General features: G+C 37.5%; 1 protein-coding gene and 1 pseudogene across 1 annotated transcript in view; one reads left to right on the forward strand and one right to left on the reverse strand.

Moving 5' to 3' along the window:
• The window catches only part of LOC111551107 (dynein heavy chain 6, axonemal), a 140,374-nt gene that overhangs the window by 90,245 nt on the left and 34,028 nt on the right, over positions 1-16,101 (forward strand). The window contains exons 25-27 of the mRNA XM_026456435.1: positions 12,008-12,168; positions 14,000-14,088; positions 14,892-15,038. Of these exons, the coding sequence (XP_026312220.1) occupies positions 12,008-12,168; positions 14,000-14,088; positions 14,892-15,038 (397 nt within the window). The remainder of the gene's footprint in view (positions 1-12,007; positions 12,169-13,999; positions 14,089-14,891; positions 15,039-16,101) is intronic.
• Positions 7,724-8,734, reverse strand: LOC111551106 (annotated as a pseudogene).

Below are 16,101 nucleotides of genomic sequence, written 5' to 3' on the forward strand. Positions count from 1 at the left end.
TGCCACCACATCAAAATACCATTCAGTGTTTTGGGTGGAAATTGACAAGATACTTCTAAAACTTACATATAAACACAAGGACCGAGAAAAACCAAGCCAAGTATTATATCAGCAAACAATGGCAGAGTAGAAATTCCAAAAATCTATCTCTACACATGTAAAGAAAATGTATGTGCTAAGTTCAAGAGTACGTTGAGTCAGATATCTGGGCCAATGTGACTCAGCAAGTTTGGAGCACAGGCACAAAACTCTCATTGTTATATAACCTGTTTGGGTAAACTCATACTTGGCTCTGAGCCACTATTTGTAAAAGGTACAACTGCCCTGCTGATGCTGTACATATTGTTCACACCCAGAGAGAGAGAGTGGAGTTGCTGACCCTGTAAGGGAGAGCCATAGGGGCGGCAGGAGCCGTGGAGCCAACCGCTGAGAAGGGCTGCAGCCAGAGCAGGCAACCAAGATAAAGACAGACAGAGCAGCCAGAGAATAAAAGCCATATTTTACCTGCCTATGGCCCCCCGAATGTTCTTTCAGCTCTCTGCCACCCGTCCACCCACTCCCCCTCAGACCTCAGCATGGGCTGGAACCTGACACTTGGTGTGACAACATAAATATAACAGTCTAGCAAAAACTGTCCTAGTCAACTTTATCAAAACTCTGGAAAATAACCAAAGGTTTCAGCAACCAAGTGAATGCTTAATAAAGAAAAAACAGCTGATTCTAGACAGGAGAGCTTTGTGGCATTTTAATTTACCCCAACCCACATTCTCTAGCTGAGCAGTGGTGTGAGTTCCTGGTGCCATAGTGAACAGAAAATATCTTGTTCTTGGGGGATTGTGGTTGTTTGTTTTGGCCTGTCTGGTGTTTCTTTGAAGGACTAGGTCACAGGTCTTGATTTTATTTCATCTAACTAGGAATGCTCCAGGAGAGAGGTATTACCCTGGAAGATTTTGTCAAAATTATTTAAAGGTAAAATGTATGAGCCACTGCCTCCTGGCCCAAGGGATAACAGTTGAGGCAACAAGCAGACAAAGCAGAAAGCCTGGGAGGAAAGGTGAGAGTAAGATGCTTTGGGAAACAAAAAGTTTGAAAATCTCCCACATATTTTTGGGAATCCAGAAGGCCACACTCATGTTCACGGTTGGATGTGTACTCACAAAAGACATGAGAAGAACTAAGCTGTAACCTCTGGCTGACCTTCAGGCTTGGCCCAGCCAGGAAGTGAAGGCTAATGCAGATTTGTAAACTGCTCAGCTGAGTGTTGAAATCAGACCCCAAGGCACACACAGAGCCCATCTGCAAAATCTGGGAAATTTTTGTTGTGGTTATTTCAGACATTTAATGAAATCTGTGTTGAATTACTAGCTAATCTAGTAACACTAAACTAATTGAATAGAAACATACAACAAAAAATACTGACCTTACAAAATTAGTTCACAAAAGTCATTAAAAAAAACCAAAGAAAACAACAAGAAACACTGGGAAGTGGGGACAGTCTAATTTCCAGGGTTGTGACATTATAATATTCTAAATGTCTGCTTTACAACAGCAACAAAAAATACAAAGTATCCAAAGAAATAAGAAATTATGACCCATTCAAAAACAATAAAAACTGACCCTGATGAATGCCAGACATTGGGCTTACTAGACAAAAACTTTAAATCAACTATTTTACATATGCTCATACAGTTAAAGGATACATGAACAAAGAACTAAAGGAAAACATGAGAATGATGCCTCACCAAAATAGAGAATATCAATGAGATAGAATTTATTAAAAGGAACCAAGTAGAAATTCTGGAGATAAAAAGTACAATAATTAAAATGGAAAATATACAAAAGGGATACAACAATAGATGTTAAGAAACAGAAGAAAGAACTATGAACAACAGATAGGTCTGTTGAGATTACTCAATTTGATGGGCAGAAAGAAAAAAATACAAACAGAACCTGCCAGGTGTAGTGGCTCATACCTGTAACCCTAGCACTGTAGGAGGCCAAGGTGGAAGGATCATGTGAAGCTAGGAGTTACAGACCAGCCTAGGCAACAAAGCAATACCCTGCCTCTGTCTGCAAATAATAATAATAATTTGCCTGGCATGGTGGCATGTGCCTGTAGTCTACTTGGGAGGCTGAGGCAGGAAGATTGCTTGTGCCCAGGAGTTTGAGGCTCCAGTGATCTAAGATCATGCCACTGCACTGTAGCCTATTGGCAGAGCAAGATCCTGTGTCAAAAAAAAAAAAAAAAAAGGTGGGCCGGGCACAGTGGCTCACACCTTTAATCCCAGCACTTTGGTAGGCCAAGGCAAGTGGATCACCAGAGGTCGGGAGTTTGAGACCACCTTGCCCAACATGGAGAAACCCTGTCTCTACTAAAAATACAAAATTTGCTGGATGTGGTGGTGCATGCCTGTAATCCCAGATACTCAGGAGACTGACGCAGGAGAATCGCTTGAACCTGGGAGGTGGAGTTTGCAGTGAGCTGAGATTGCACCATCGCACACAAAGAGCGAAACTCAGTCTCAAAAAAAATAAATAAATAAAAGTTGATATAACTAAGATACCTGAGAGATACCATCAACCATACCAACATACACTAATGGAAATCTGAGAAGAGGAGAAAGAGGGGGAAAGAAAGAACATTTGAAAAAATAATGTCCCATACTTCCCAAATTGATAAAAGATATGAATCTACACATCCAAAGACCTTAATGATTCTAAGTAGGATAAACTCAAAGAGAGCTATACCAAGACACACTATAATCAAACTATCAAAAGACAAGACAAAGAAATAATTCTGAAAGCAGCAAGAGAGAAGTGAACTTTCACAGATAAGAGATTCTAAATAAAATTAATGGCTGTTTCTCATCAGAGTCCATGACATCAGAGGCAATGGAATGGCATATTCAAAGCGCTGGGGGTGAAAGAGGGACTGTTAACCAAGAATTCTATAGCTGGCAATTTAGATATCCCCAGGTAAACAAAAACTGAGAAGGTCTGTCACTAGTAGAACTGCCCTACAAGAAATACTAAAATGAGTTGTTCAGACTAAAATGAAAGGACACTAGACAGCAAATTGAATTCACACAAAGAAATAAATAACCCAAGTAAGCATAACTACATAGGTAAATATATGTCACTAATAATATACTTTTGGCTTATAATTCCTCTTTTCATTTTGTGTATAATTAAAAAGGTAAAAGCATAAAACAATAATTATAAATATATGTTAGTGGTCATACAATGTATACAATGTATAAAAATGTAGTTTGTGACACGATAACAACACAAGAGAAGGCAGAGCTATGTAGTAGCAAATTTTGCATACAACTGAAACTAAATTGGTATTATTTCAAATTTAAATTTTTATGAATTCAGATGTTAATTGTAATCCATGACATGATCATTATGAACACAATTAAAAATATATACAATATAGTAAAAGAAATGAGCAGAGAATCAAAATCAATATCTAACTAACCAAAAGAAGGCAGTGATGGAGGAATTGAGGAACAAAAAGGATATGACATGTAAAAAAATCATAAATGTACATTCTTCCTTATTAGTAATTATATTAAATGCAAATGGATTCAAATCTCCAATTTAAAGACAGAGTTTGGCAGAATGAATTTCAAACACACACACACACACAGAATTCAATTACATGCTGCCTACAAGAGATTCACATTAAATCCAACCAGTAACTAAAAGAGCTGAAGTGGCTATAATATCAGGAAGAAAAATAGACTTCAAGACAAAAGTTGTTACAAAAGACAAGGATATAATTTAATGATAAGACAATCATCAAAAAGACATAACAATTGTCAAACAAGTCCCAAAATATATAAAGTAAAAACTGACAGAATTGAAGGCAGAAATAGTTCAATGAAAACAGTTAGAAATTTCAATGTCCCATCTTTAATAATGGATAGAACAATTATGAAAAAAAGATAAGGTAATAGAAGACTTCAATAACATTAAAACTAATATTAACAGATTTGACAGACATATATAGAACATTGTACCCAACAATATCAGAATAAACCTTCTTCTCAAGTACACATAGTACATTCTCCTGGATAGTTTATATGTCAGGCCACAAAGCAAGTCTCAATAAACTTAAGAAGATTGAGCCATAAAAAGCATCTTTTCAAACACTAATGGAATAAAATTAGAAATAAATAACAGAAGGAAATATGGACAATTCAAAAATATATGAAAATTAAATGATACCCTTTTAAGAAATCACAAGGGAAATTAGAAAATATTCATTTTTTAAAACTTCAACTTCTACTTTAGATTCAGGTATCTTAACATGTGCATATTGCATGTTGCTGAAGTTTGGATACAAATGATCCTATCACCAAAGTAGTGAGCATAATACCCAAGAGTTAGTTTTTCAACCCTCTCTTCCTCCCCTATCTGGTAGTCTCCAGTGTCCATTTTTCCCATCTTTATGTCCTTGTATACCCAATGTTTAGTTTCCCCTTATAAATGAGAATATTCAGTATTTGGTTTTCTGATTCTGTGTTATAGTAATGACCTCCAGCTGCATCCGTGTTGCTGCAAAAGACCAGATTTTATTCCTTTATGTGGTTGCATCATATTCCATGGTTTGTAGTACCACATTTTCTTTATCCAATCCACCATTATGAGAGAATCTACGTTGACTGAATATCTTTGCTATTGTGAATACTGCAAGTGCATGTGTATTCTTAGTAGAATAATTGATTTTCTTTTGGATATATACCCATTAATGGGAATGGTGGATTGAATAGTAATTCTGTTTTAAGTTCTTTCATAAATCTCCAAATTGCTTTTTAAAGTGGCTGAATTAGTTTACACTGTGAGTGAATGCACAGTTTATACACCGACAGTGTGTAAGTGTTCCATTTTCTATGCAGCCTCACCAGCATCTGTTAATTTTTGACTTTTTAATAATAGCCATTCTGACTGGTGTGAGATGGTATCTCACTGTGGTTTTTATTTGCATTTCTCTGATGATTAGTGACGTTGAGCATTTTTATATGCTTTTGGATGCCTGTATGTCTTTTTTTGAGAAGTGTTATTCATATCTTTTGTCCACTTTTTAATGGAGTTTTTTGCTGTTGAATTAACTTTCTTATGGATTCTAAATATTAGACTTTTTCAGGTACTTATTTTCTCCCAGTCTGTAGGTTGTATTTACCCTGTTGATAGTTTCTTTTTCTGCACAAAAAGTCTTCCACTTAATTTGGTCCCATATATCAATTTTTGATTTTTTCAAATTGCTTTGGAGTACTTAGTCATAAATTCTTTTCCAAGGCTGATGTCTAAAATGGTGGTTCCTAGGTTATCTTCTAAGATTTTTATAGTTTGAGGTCTTACGTTTAAATCTTTAATCCATCTGGAGTTAATTTTGGTATATAGTGAAACATAAGAGTTCAGTTTCATTCTTCTGCATATAGTTAGTCAGCTATCCTAACATCATTTATCAAGCGGAAAACCTTTTCCCCATTGCTTATTAGTGCCAGTGTTGTCAAAGATGAGATGACTGTAGGTGTGCGGCTTTATTTCTGGGGTCTCTATTCTGTTCTATTGGTCTATGTGTCTGTTTTTGTACCAGTACTATGCTGTTTTGTTACTGTAGCCTTATAGTACAGTTTGGAGTTGGGTAATATAATGCCCCAGCTTTGTTCTTTTTACGCAGGATTGCTTTGGCCGTTCAGATTCTTTTTTAGTTATATATGAATTTTAGAATAGTTTTGCAGTGAAATGGGTAGTTTGATAGGAATAGTGTTGAATCTGTATATTGCTTTGGGCAGTATGGTCATTTTAACAGTATTGATTCTTCAAGTGAATTAGCATGGAATGTTTTTCTATTTGTTTGTGTCATTTATGATTTCCTCTGGTAGTATTTTGCAATTCTCCTTGTAGAGATCTTTCACCTCCTTGGCTAGATGTATTATTCTTTTTGTGGCTATTGTAAATGGCATTCCTTTCTTGATTTGGCTCTCAGTTTAAATGTTATTGTTGTGTAGAAATGCTATTGATTTTTGTGCATTGATTTTGTATCCTGAAACTTACTGAAGACATTTATCAGTCTTCCAGTTACAAAATCAAATGATTGGAGAGGAAAGATAGTTTGAGTTCTTCTTTTCCTATTTGGATGTATTTTATTTCTTTCTCTTGCCTCTTTGTTTTGGCTATGATTTCCAGTACTATCTTGAAAAGGAGTGGTGAAAGTGGGAATCCTTGTCTTGTTCCAGTTCTCAAGGGGAATGATTCTAGCTTTTGCCCATTCAGTATGATATTGACTGTGGATTTGTCACAGATGATTCTTAGTATTTTGAAGTATGTCCCTTCAATGCCTAGTTTCTTTGTTAATAATTTTTGTCATGAAGAAATGTTGGATTTTATCAAAAGCCTTTTCTGTGTCTATTGAGATGATCATATGCTTTTTTTATTTTAATTAAGTTTTTGTGGTGAGTCATATTTACTGATTTGTGTCTGTTGAACAAACAGTTCATTGCATCCCAGGAATGAAGCCTACTTGCTCATGGTGAATTAGCTTTTTAATATGCTGCTGGATTCACTTTCCTAGTATTTTGTTGAGAATTTTTGCATCTATGTTCATCAGGGATATTGGCCTGATGTTTTCATTTTTGTTGTGTCTGTGCCAGATATTGGTATCAGGATGATGCTGACTTCACAGAATGAGTGAGAGAGGAGTCCTTGCTTTTTTAATTTTTGGAATAGTTTCAGTAGGATTGGTACCAGCTATTCTTTGTATATCTGGTAGAATTCCACTGTGAATCTTTCTGGTCCAGGGCTTTGCTTGGTAGGTTTTTATTCCCAATTCAATTTCATTACTCATTATTAGTCTGCTTAGGATTTCTGTTTTTTCCTGGTTCAATCTTGGGAGGTGGTGTCTCTCCAGAAATTGATCCATTTCCTCTAGACTTTTCATGTTTCTGTGCAGAAAGTTATTAATAATAGTCTCTGAGGATCTTTTGTATTTCTGTAGGATTAGTTGTGATATCACCTTTGTCATTTCTGATTGTGTTTATTTGGATCTTCTCTCTTTTTTTGTTTGTTAATCTAGTTAGCGTCTATCAATCTTGTTTATCCTTTCAAAAAACAAACTGTTGGTTTTATTCATTCTCTTTTTCAGTGGTCAAGGTTTATTGGGGATTTTAGTTGGTATGACACTTGGATAGTTGGTTGCATTGTTTATATGTAGATATTTTCACATTATATGGTAATGTACACTACTGATATATATAGAGATCACAAAATAAGATCCTTTGGAACAATTATGCACAAGACATGTGATATTGGATTTATACACTGGATCCCAGGATGTGACTGATTGGGAAAGAATGTTGAACTAGGAATGTCCAGTGAAGGAGCCAGAAAGTTATATACACACAGTAAACATCCATCTGGCTCAAGGGGCAACTGCAGCATGTGCAGCATTGGCAGAGTTGCCTCAGAGTTGGTAAAACTATTTCACACTGACCAGTTTAGGACTACACAAGATTAATACCATCTAGCATCAGGATATAGCTGTAGGATTTTACAAACCATTCCTATGTCCAGCTTCAGGAATTGATGTTTTTCCCAGTGCATCTTAAAATATTGCTGCTTTGATCACAGATCAGATAAAAAGCACAACAGGCACAACCTCCAACTAAAATCCTACTGTAGCCTAGACAGTGAAATGGTATGACATCAGAAGACTTTAAAATTGCAGGTCTTTTTAGAGTCCCCAAAGTATAACTGCACTCTTCTTCAAACAGGCCTCTTCCTCAGGAGTCAGAGTCACCTTCACACAAGGTCAGAGATTCCATTCTGTCCCAAAATGCAAGGAACACTAAGGAAGACATTATCCTTTATTCCATAGAGACCCTTAATCATGGTGGAAATTAGGTGCACCCACCTAAGATTCTTCATTATACTCTCTGCCAAATCTGCCACAGAGGGTCCAATGCCCCAGCCTTTGAGTTTGATCACCTCATAAGCACTCTCAACCACCTACTTGTGAGCCTCTTTCCACTGTTACTTACCTGTATCAGTCCCCAAATCTGGGTGCAGAGTCTTCAAGGAGGCACCAGCAACATTCACTCCACTCCATACAGACACACTGGAATCTCCATGTTCCCCAAGGACCTCCCCCTGACAGCTTAATGAGTGAACTGCCAGCCTTTCCCCCATCAGGTAATGGAATTGGGCTGAATCCAGATTGCAACCATCTTCAATAACACGGTTTTGGGGAAAGCCACTTATCTTCCAAGCTACATGGGTCAAGATATCCACTGGATTTGAAACAATAAGCAAATTGCAGTTCAGCCTGTATTTTACAACATTAGGAATGATGAATTTAAAGATGTTCATGTTATGCTGGACCAAATTAAGATGACTTTCTCCCTCTTGCTGATGTGCCCAAACAGTGAAAATGACCAGCTTGGAGTTTGCAGTTACATTAGTCTTTGCCAGAGACAATCTTTGGTGTTCTAAGGAAAAGGCTGCCATGTTGGAGATCCATCATCTCTCCCTTCAATTTATCTTCCATGACATCAACAAGAGCAAGTTCATCTACTGAGTCCTTTGTGGACTTGTTGGCATGGCCTGTGCCATGCCAACAGCACCAATCCCAGCAACTATAATCTTATTCTCGGGGGGTCTCTTCTTCCTCTAGAAGATTATGAATCAGCTGATCCTTGAGAGTTGCCATATTGAACTTAGAACCAAAAGGAATCGGGAATGCACATCCAGCAGGTGTCAGGGGCACATGACAATGAGATCCAGACTCGGCGGCAGTGGCTCCAGCACCTGGCTTTATTAATTCTTTGTATGGATTTTGGGGTCCCAATTTCATTTAGTTCTGCTCTGATTTTAGTTATTCCTTTTCTTCTGCTAACTTCAGGATTTGTTTGTTCTTGTTCTAGTTGCTCTAATTGCAATATTAGATCGTGAATCTAATTCTCAATGTAAGAATTTAGCACTACAAACTTTTTTTTTTTTTTTTTTTTTTTTTTGAGACAGGATCTCAGTCTGTTGCCCAGGCTGTACTGTGGTGGAGTGATCATGGCTCATTGCAGCCTCAACCTCCCCAGAGTCAGGTGATCCTCCTTCCTCTACCTCCCAAGGAGCTGGGACTACAGGCACACATCACCATGCCTGGCTAATTTCTGTATTTTTTGTAGAGACAGGGTTTTGCCAGGTTGTCCAGGATCATCTCAAACTGAGTTCAAGTGCCCTCCCCCTCAGCCTCCCAAAGTGCTGGGATTATAGGCACTGCATCCAGACATACTGTAAACTTTTAACGCTGCTTTTACTGCATCCCAGATATTTCAGTATGTTGTCTCTCTCTTTTCATTTGTTTCAAAGAAGTGTTTTATTTCTGTCTTAATATGTTGTTTACCCAAAAGTCACTCAGAAGAAAGTTGTTTAGTTTCCATGTAATTGTGTGGTTTTGAGAGATCTTGGTATTGATTTCTATTTTAATTCCACTGTTGTCTGAGAGTATGCTTGGTATGATTTTGATCTTTTTGAATCTATCAAATCTATTATAGTTAAGCTTGTGATTGATCTTAGACTATGTTCCATATACAGATGAGAAAAATGTATATTCTGTGGTTGATGGGTGGAGTATTCTGTAGATAGCTCTTAGATCCAGTTGATTAAGTGTCTAATTTATGTCCAGAATTTTTTTGTTAGTTTTCTGCCTCAATAATCTGTCTAATACTGTCAGTGGGATGCTGAAGTACCCCCACTATTATAATGTAGCTTTCCAAGTATTTTTGTAGGTCTTGAAGTAGTTGTTTTATGAATCTGTGTATTCCAATGTTGGGTGCATCTATATTTAGGATAGTTAAGTCTTTTTGTTGAGTTCAACCCATTACCATTATGTAATGCCCTTCTTTGTCCTTTTTTACTGTTGTCAATTTAGTCTTGTTTCTGCAATATAAGAATAGTCACCTCCTCTTCTCTTGTTTTCCTTTTGCATGATAGATCTTTCTCCACCCCTTTATTTTGAGCCTGTTGGTTTTATTACATGAGAAATGGATGTCTTGAAGATAGAAGATGGTTGGGTCTTACTTTTTTATCCAACTTGCTACTCTGTGCCTCTTAAATGGGGTGTTTAGACCACTTATATCCAACGTTAATATTGATATGTAAAGTTTTGATCCTGTTGTGATATTTTTAGCTGGTTGCTTTGTAGTCTTGATTGTGCAGTTGCTTTATAGAGTCTGTGGGCTCTGGACTTAAGTGTGTCTTTGTGGTAGCAGGTATCACTCCTTCATTTCCGTGTTTAGAGCTCTTTTATGAATCTTTTGTAATGCTGGTCTAGTGGTAAAGAATTGCCTTAGCAATTGCTTATCTGGAAAAGCTTTTATTTCTCCTTTGCTTATGAAGCTCAGTCTGACAGGATATGAAATTGTTGGTTGGAATTTCTTTTCTTTAAGAATGCTGAATATAGTTATGTTATCTCTTCTGACTTGTAATGTTTTTGCTGAGAAGTCTGCTGTTAGCCTTATGGGATGACCTTTGTAAGTGGTCTGACCTTTTCCTCTAGCTGCCTTTAAGAATTTTTTTTTCACATTGATCATGGAAAGTTTGATAACTATGTGTCTTGGGGATGGTCTTCTTATATTGTATCTCCTAGGGTTTCTCTGAATTTCCTGAAATTGCATGACAACCTCTCTAGCAATATTGGGGAAACTTTCAAAGACTATATTCTCAAATATGTTACCCGAGTTGTTTACCTTTTCTTCTCTCTCAGGAATGCCAGTATGGCATCGGTTTTATCTATTCGCATAATCTCATATTTCTCATAGGCTTTGTCCATTTTTTAAATTCTTTCTTCTTTATTTTTGCCTAACAGGGTTGTTTTGAGGTACCAGTCTTTGAGCTCTGAAATTCTTTTTTTGACTTGGCCTAGTATGTTGTTAACGCTTCCAATTGTATTTTGAAATTCCTGTAGTGATTTTTCAATTCCAGGAGTTCAGTTTTGTTTTTTCTTCATATAGCTGTGTCGTCTTGCAACTCTTGGATCATTTTACTGGCTTCTTTGGACTAGATTTCAGCTTTTTCTTGGATCTCATTGAGCTTCCTTGCCATCCAGATTCTGAATTCTATATCTGTCATTTCAGACGTTTCAATCTGGTAGGATCCATTGTAATCATTTAGAGGGAAGGAAACAGATGTTTTGAATTGTCATAGTTCTTGTGCTGATTCCTAATTATCCAAGAGGGCTAGTGTTTATCATTTTCAAGTTTCTGTCATTTCATTGAGGCTTTTTATTTTTGTATTCCTGTTTTTCTTTGAGGGTTTGACTGTGGTATATGTTGTGTATGGTTCATTGGCTTTGCTTCTGGGTGCTTTCAGAGGGCCAACGCTTTGCACAGGTTTCTTAGTTGTAGCTAGTTTCCCACATTGGCTTTCACAGATGCTGTGTGATTAATCGATGGCATTAGAATTCAAAATTGTTTTTGCCTTTTGGGATAAGGAGAGGTACTGTTTTTTGACCTGGATAGTGGTACATGTGCACATTTGCTTTGTGAGAATTCATTGAGCCATACACTAATAATATGTATTTTTTCTGTATATATGTTAGACTTCAATTTTTTAAGTGTTTAAAAACTGATCTATAGTGTTGTTAGAAGTTAGGATAATGATTACCTGTGGGAAGAAGGAAGGGGAAATCATTGAGGCAGAGAAAGGCATAAAAGAAATGTCTCTGGTATATCAGCACAGTTCCCTTCTCAACCACAGGTATTGATTTGTGATCATTTGTAGAGCTGTATATTCGGTTTTTGCACTTTTCTGTGTGGGTCATGGTAAAAATATTTTTAAAAACAAGAAATAAGGAAAACATATTTGTACTCCTATTGGAATGAGGATTCAAAATGTGTATGTATATATATATCCTAAGCAAGAGTCTACTGTATTTACATTTCTTGATATTGATTTTGCTTTAAAATAGCATATGATGATATTTTGTTGTTGCTGTTTAATTAAGGGTGCATTCAATTTCACTGGGGCAAGGACAGGGACCTATTGCTGAAAAAATGATCAAGGAAGCAATGAAATCAGGAAACTGGGTATTTTTGCAAAACTGCCATCTTGCTGCTTCTTGGATGTTGGCAATGGAAGAGCTCATTAGAACCTTCACAGATCCAGGTATGTTGAGCACGTGTTGAGCACATAGTCCCTGCATAATAATAACATTTTGATGTGACCTTTTCTTGTTGAATTCACTCCTTATAGTAATTCATTATTGTAGGCACTATGTTTCCCTATATTAAAGAGGAGAAATTTGAGACCTAGAGAGATTTAGCTAATTTACACAACCAGGGTTTGACAAAAGGCCTTCAGAACTACAAGTTGAGGCTAGGATCCACTGGATCATTTCTGTTTCTTATTGCCTTCTATGAGAGGTCATTTGAATTTGAAATATATTACTTATAGGCATATTAAAAAGAAAAATATACGTAGGATAAACAAAAGAAATTAAATCTTTCCCTGTATAATGAGAAATGTCAAGGAACAGAGTTCAAATTACCACCAATTCCCTTAGAGTAGTTTTTTACCACCTTTTATCCTCTGTAACCCACATGACAACTAAGCTTTACATGTGCCTCAGAGCCACACCCACCCCATGGGCACGCCCAGCATTACTCATAGTTGCTGGCACTAGCTATTATCTCACCACTTTTTTGCCCACTCAAGAAAGTGTAATGGGCTGCAAAGAGAGGAAGTGGAATTAGAATCTACTCATTTTAAAGTGTTAGTATAAAAATAACCAAAATCTCAGGAACTATCTTATTGGTAACAAATTGTGTGGGTCCCATTCTACCACTCTGCTGTGAAGGCCTGGGGTAGAACTTCCAGGCAAGCATATCCAGAGAGAGCCCTTTCTCTGAGGCCTTTCTTTGTGCCCTCACTACAGAAAGCTTTCTGGAAAGGTAAGAACTATGTAGATGATCTTGCAAATCACTTTATTTAGTGCTACTTATTAAGGTGAAGAGCTGCTCCTTTCCAGAGTCCCCAGTCTGCACTGTTCACTGAGCCAGCTCAGGGTTTAGCAGCCTTCCCCTAAAGGCCCTTCACTTCCTGGCCCCCTGCCCTCACCCCCAAGCCTTCTGCAGGTTGCTTCTAATAAAGGTAAGGACTCATTTTTATCCACCATTCATAATCTCCACTATTTCCATTCCTTTGCAGTCAAATAAGTGATGGCCTGCTTCCTGCTGGGCCTGTGGCTTATTTCTATTTAAATAATTAAAGAGAAATGACAAGGAGGTCTTCAGTACTGGTCAGAGGTCCCCAATGATTAGGAATATAATTAAGAAACAAATGTTAGAGAGGCATCAAAAAAGCAATTTGCTGTGGTGGTACTACATGAGCATCCAGAATATGGAGATGCCGTTCAGCTTCACTGTAACTAGGACAAGAGCATTTGCCAGTTCTTCAAGGAGACTGGATGGGCTAATGAAGCCAGCTGAAGTTGTTTGTGTATTTTAAGTGCTTACTAAACTTAAGTGGATAGAAAAGTCCTATTCTGGCCCTTGCTATAATCATTTATAACCTAACCATTTAAGTTCTGATGTTGGCCATTTTCATGCCCCTTGTGTTAAATTAAATGGTCAAAAAATCCTCATGAGAATAAATATGTGGGCAATAACTGCCCGCTTTTTCAACTGAAAATGTTTCCTGTTCCAAAGATAAGACCCTTAATAGTTCAGTAACTATTAAAAATTAACATGTTCCTAATGTATTTACCCAAATGTGCCTATTTCTTGACTGCCAAACCTTCCTAACATGAAGTTTCTAAAACAACGCGTCTTACTCCCATTTTAAAACAGTTTACAATATACTTGTAATAGATTAACTAGGTCTTTAAACAAAGCTTTATAGGATTTTTTCCTTCTATAGAATAATTGTTTCTTATGGAAAAGTGCTACTACCAACTAAACATTTTCCTTTTTTGTTGTTTTATCTTTGTTTTAAACAGGTAGTGCTATTAAGGACACTTTTCGACTTTTTTTAAGCTCCATGCCTAGTAATACATTTCCTGTTACAGTTCTTCAAAATTCTGTCAAGGTAATGTATGCATATGGTTGGAACAATGTGAAATGGTTGGTTTCAGAATATTCATCTAGTGCCTCCAAGGATATCAGAGCCTGCACGGAAGCATGTGGGGATCTGTGTGGCCAGGATGGGGAGGTGAAGTCAGTATCTTTTCATCTTTAACAAGCAGGAAAATGATTGCCCAACTCCATCCTTGCATATTCTAGTCCTATTGGTATTCAGCTCTTCCAGCTCTCACCCTCACAAGAAAATGTTAAGGGTACAGAGTGATGAGAAGAGAACCCCTTCCAGAGTTAAGGGAATGTTTCAGTATTTGAGAAACAGGAAAGCCTGCAAGCCATACTAGTATGGCTGTTGGATTTTAATGCTGGAAGTTTATGATCTATGGCAAGCCTCTGCATATGAGGAACAAGAGGTGCTTCTTCCCTCCCTGTCCCATGTCATGGGTCATCAGGGGACAAACTACGGGACAATGCTGTATGTCAGGATGATGCAAAATTCAATGAGGAAACCTTGAGCATGCTTTCTGGCCTGTGTTTAGAAAAAATGGACACTAAGTGGAAGTGTCTGAGGTTCTTGTTGAACATGTGGTTCAACCACTGTAGGTCTGAGAACCCTGCCATTCCATGTTCTCCCTGGACTGTGCCTGAGCAAGATACAAAGCAGGCTCAAACATGCCAGGAATGGTCCCTACCTCCCCATGAACATCAGCTATCTACATCATCTCAATGGCTTTCAGTCTATGTGTGTTATTCAGAAATAACGCAAATCTATAAAATCACTCTCTCTGCCATGTATATTTCATCTAAATCCAGGTGACCAATGAGCCTCCAAAAGGCTTACGTGCAAATATCAGACGAGCATTTACTGAAATGACACCTTCGTTTTTTGAAGAAAATATACTTGGAAAAAAATGGAGGCAAATAATATTTGGCATTTGTTTCTTCCATGCGATTATTCAGGTACACTTATCAACTCTGCTTTTTAATAGCAACAAGGAAGTGTATTGTGAAATAAATAGCAATAATTAAGTGAAAGCTTGTAAATGTCATTGTGAAATGCTGAAGACTCCATTCTGTGTCTGAACCCAAGTTGTTTTCATTCAACTTTCAATCTCTATACTCCCCTTGCCTCCGTGTTTCACAGATTCAGCTCTCACCTCTCGTCTGATCTGCCTACAAAATATCATCAGTTGGATGAATGCAGTAGGTTCAATTCAGTTCAATAAGCACAAAATAGATTTCCTCATAGGTGGCATATTTACTATATTAGTTTTCCGGTTTTCAAATGTGTGTGATCTACAGAAAATAAATAAATAAATAAATAAATAAATAATCAGGCTGGGCACAGTGGCTCATCCTTATAATCCCAACATTTTGGGAGGCCAACGTGCACAGATCACTTGAGCCTGGGAGTTCAAGACCAGTCTGGGCAACACAGCGAAAGCCCATCTCTACAAAAAGCATTTTTTTAAATAGCCAGGCATGGTGGCACATACCTGTAGTCCCAGCTACTTGGGTGCTGAGGTGAGAAGATTGCTTGAGCCTGGTAGGTCAAGGGTGAATGAGCAATGATCGCGCCACTGCACTCCCGCCTGGGTGACAGAGAAAGACTCTGTCTCAAAAAAAATAAAATAAAGAAAAGAAAATATGCCAGATATAAGATAAATAGGTTAAAAGGTATTAGAGGAGGTCTGACAGGTTGGGATCAGGGGAGGGGTTCTGGGTGTGAGGCCTTTGTTCTGCTAACAAAAGCACCTGAGATGCGGAGGTAGTTTAAGCTTTAGGAAAATTTTGAGATCAAGAGCAGGGAACTTGGAACCAAACCTCTGGCATAATTATCAGTTTCAAATTTAAGAAATTAAGATAGGATAGGGAAATAACAAAGGAGGTTGGGGGAGGATTTCATGATGATATGCCATGAAACAAAAATATGGTTCTATGTGTGGCATAACTGAAAAATCATGGACAGACTCCTTAAAACAGCAGGGAGTAGTTCTCTCCACCAGATGGATGATTACAGGGT

This window comes from Piliocolobus tephrosceles, chromosome 15 (genome assembly GCF_002776525.5).
Source record: "Piliocolobus tephrosceles isolate RC106 chromosome 15, ASM277652v3, whole genome shotgun sequence".
NCBI classification, from domain to species: domain Eukaryota; kingdom Metazoa; phylum Chordata; class Mammalia; order Primates; family Cercopithecidae; genus Piliocolobus; species Piliocolobus tephrosceles.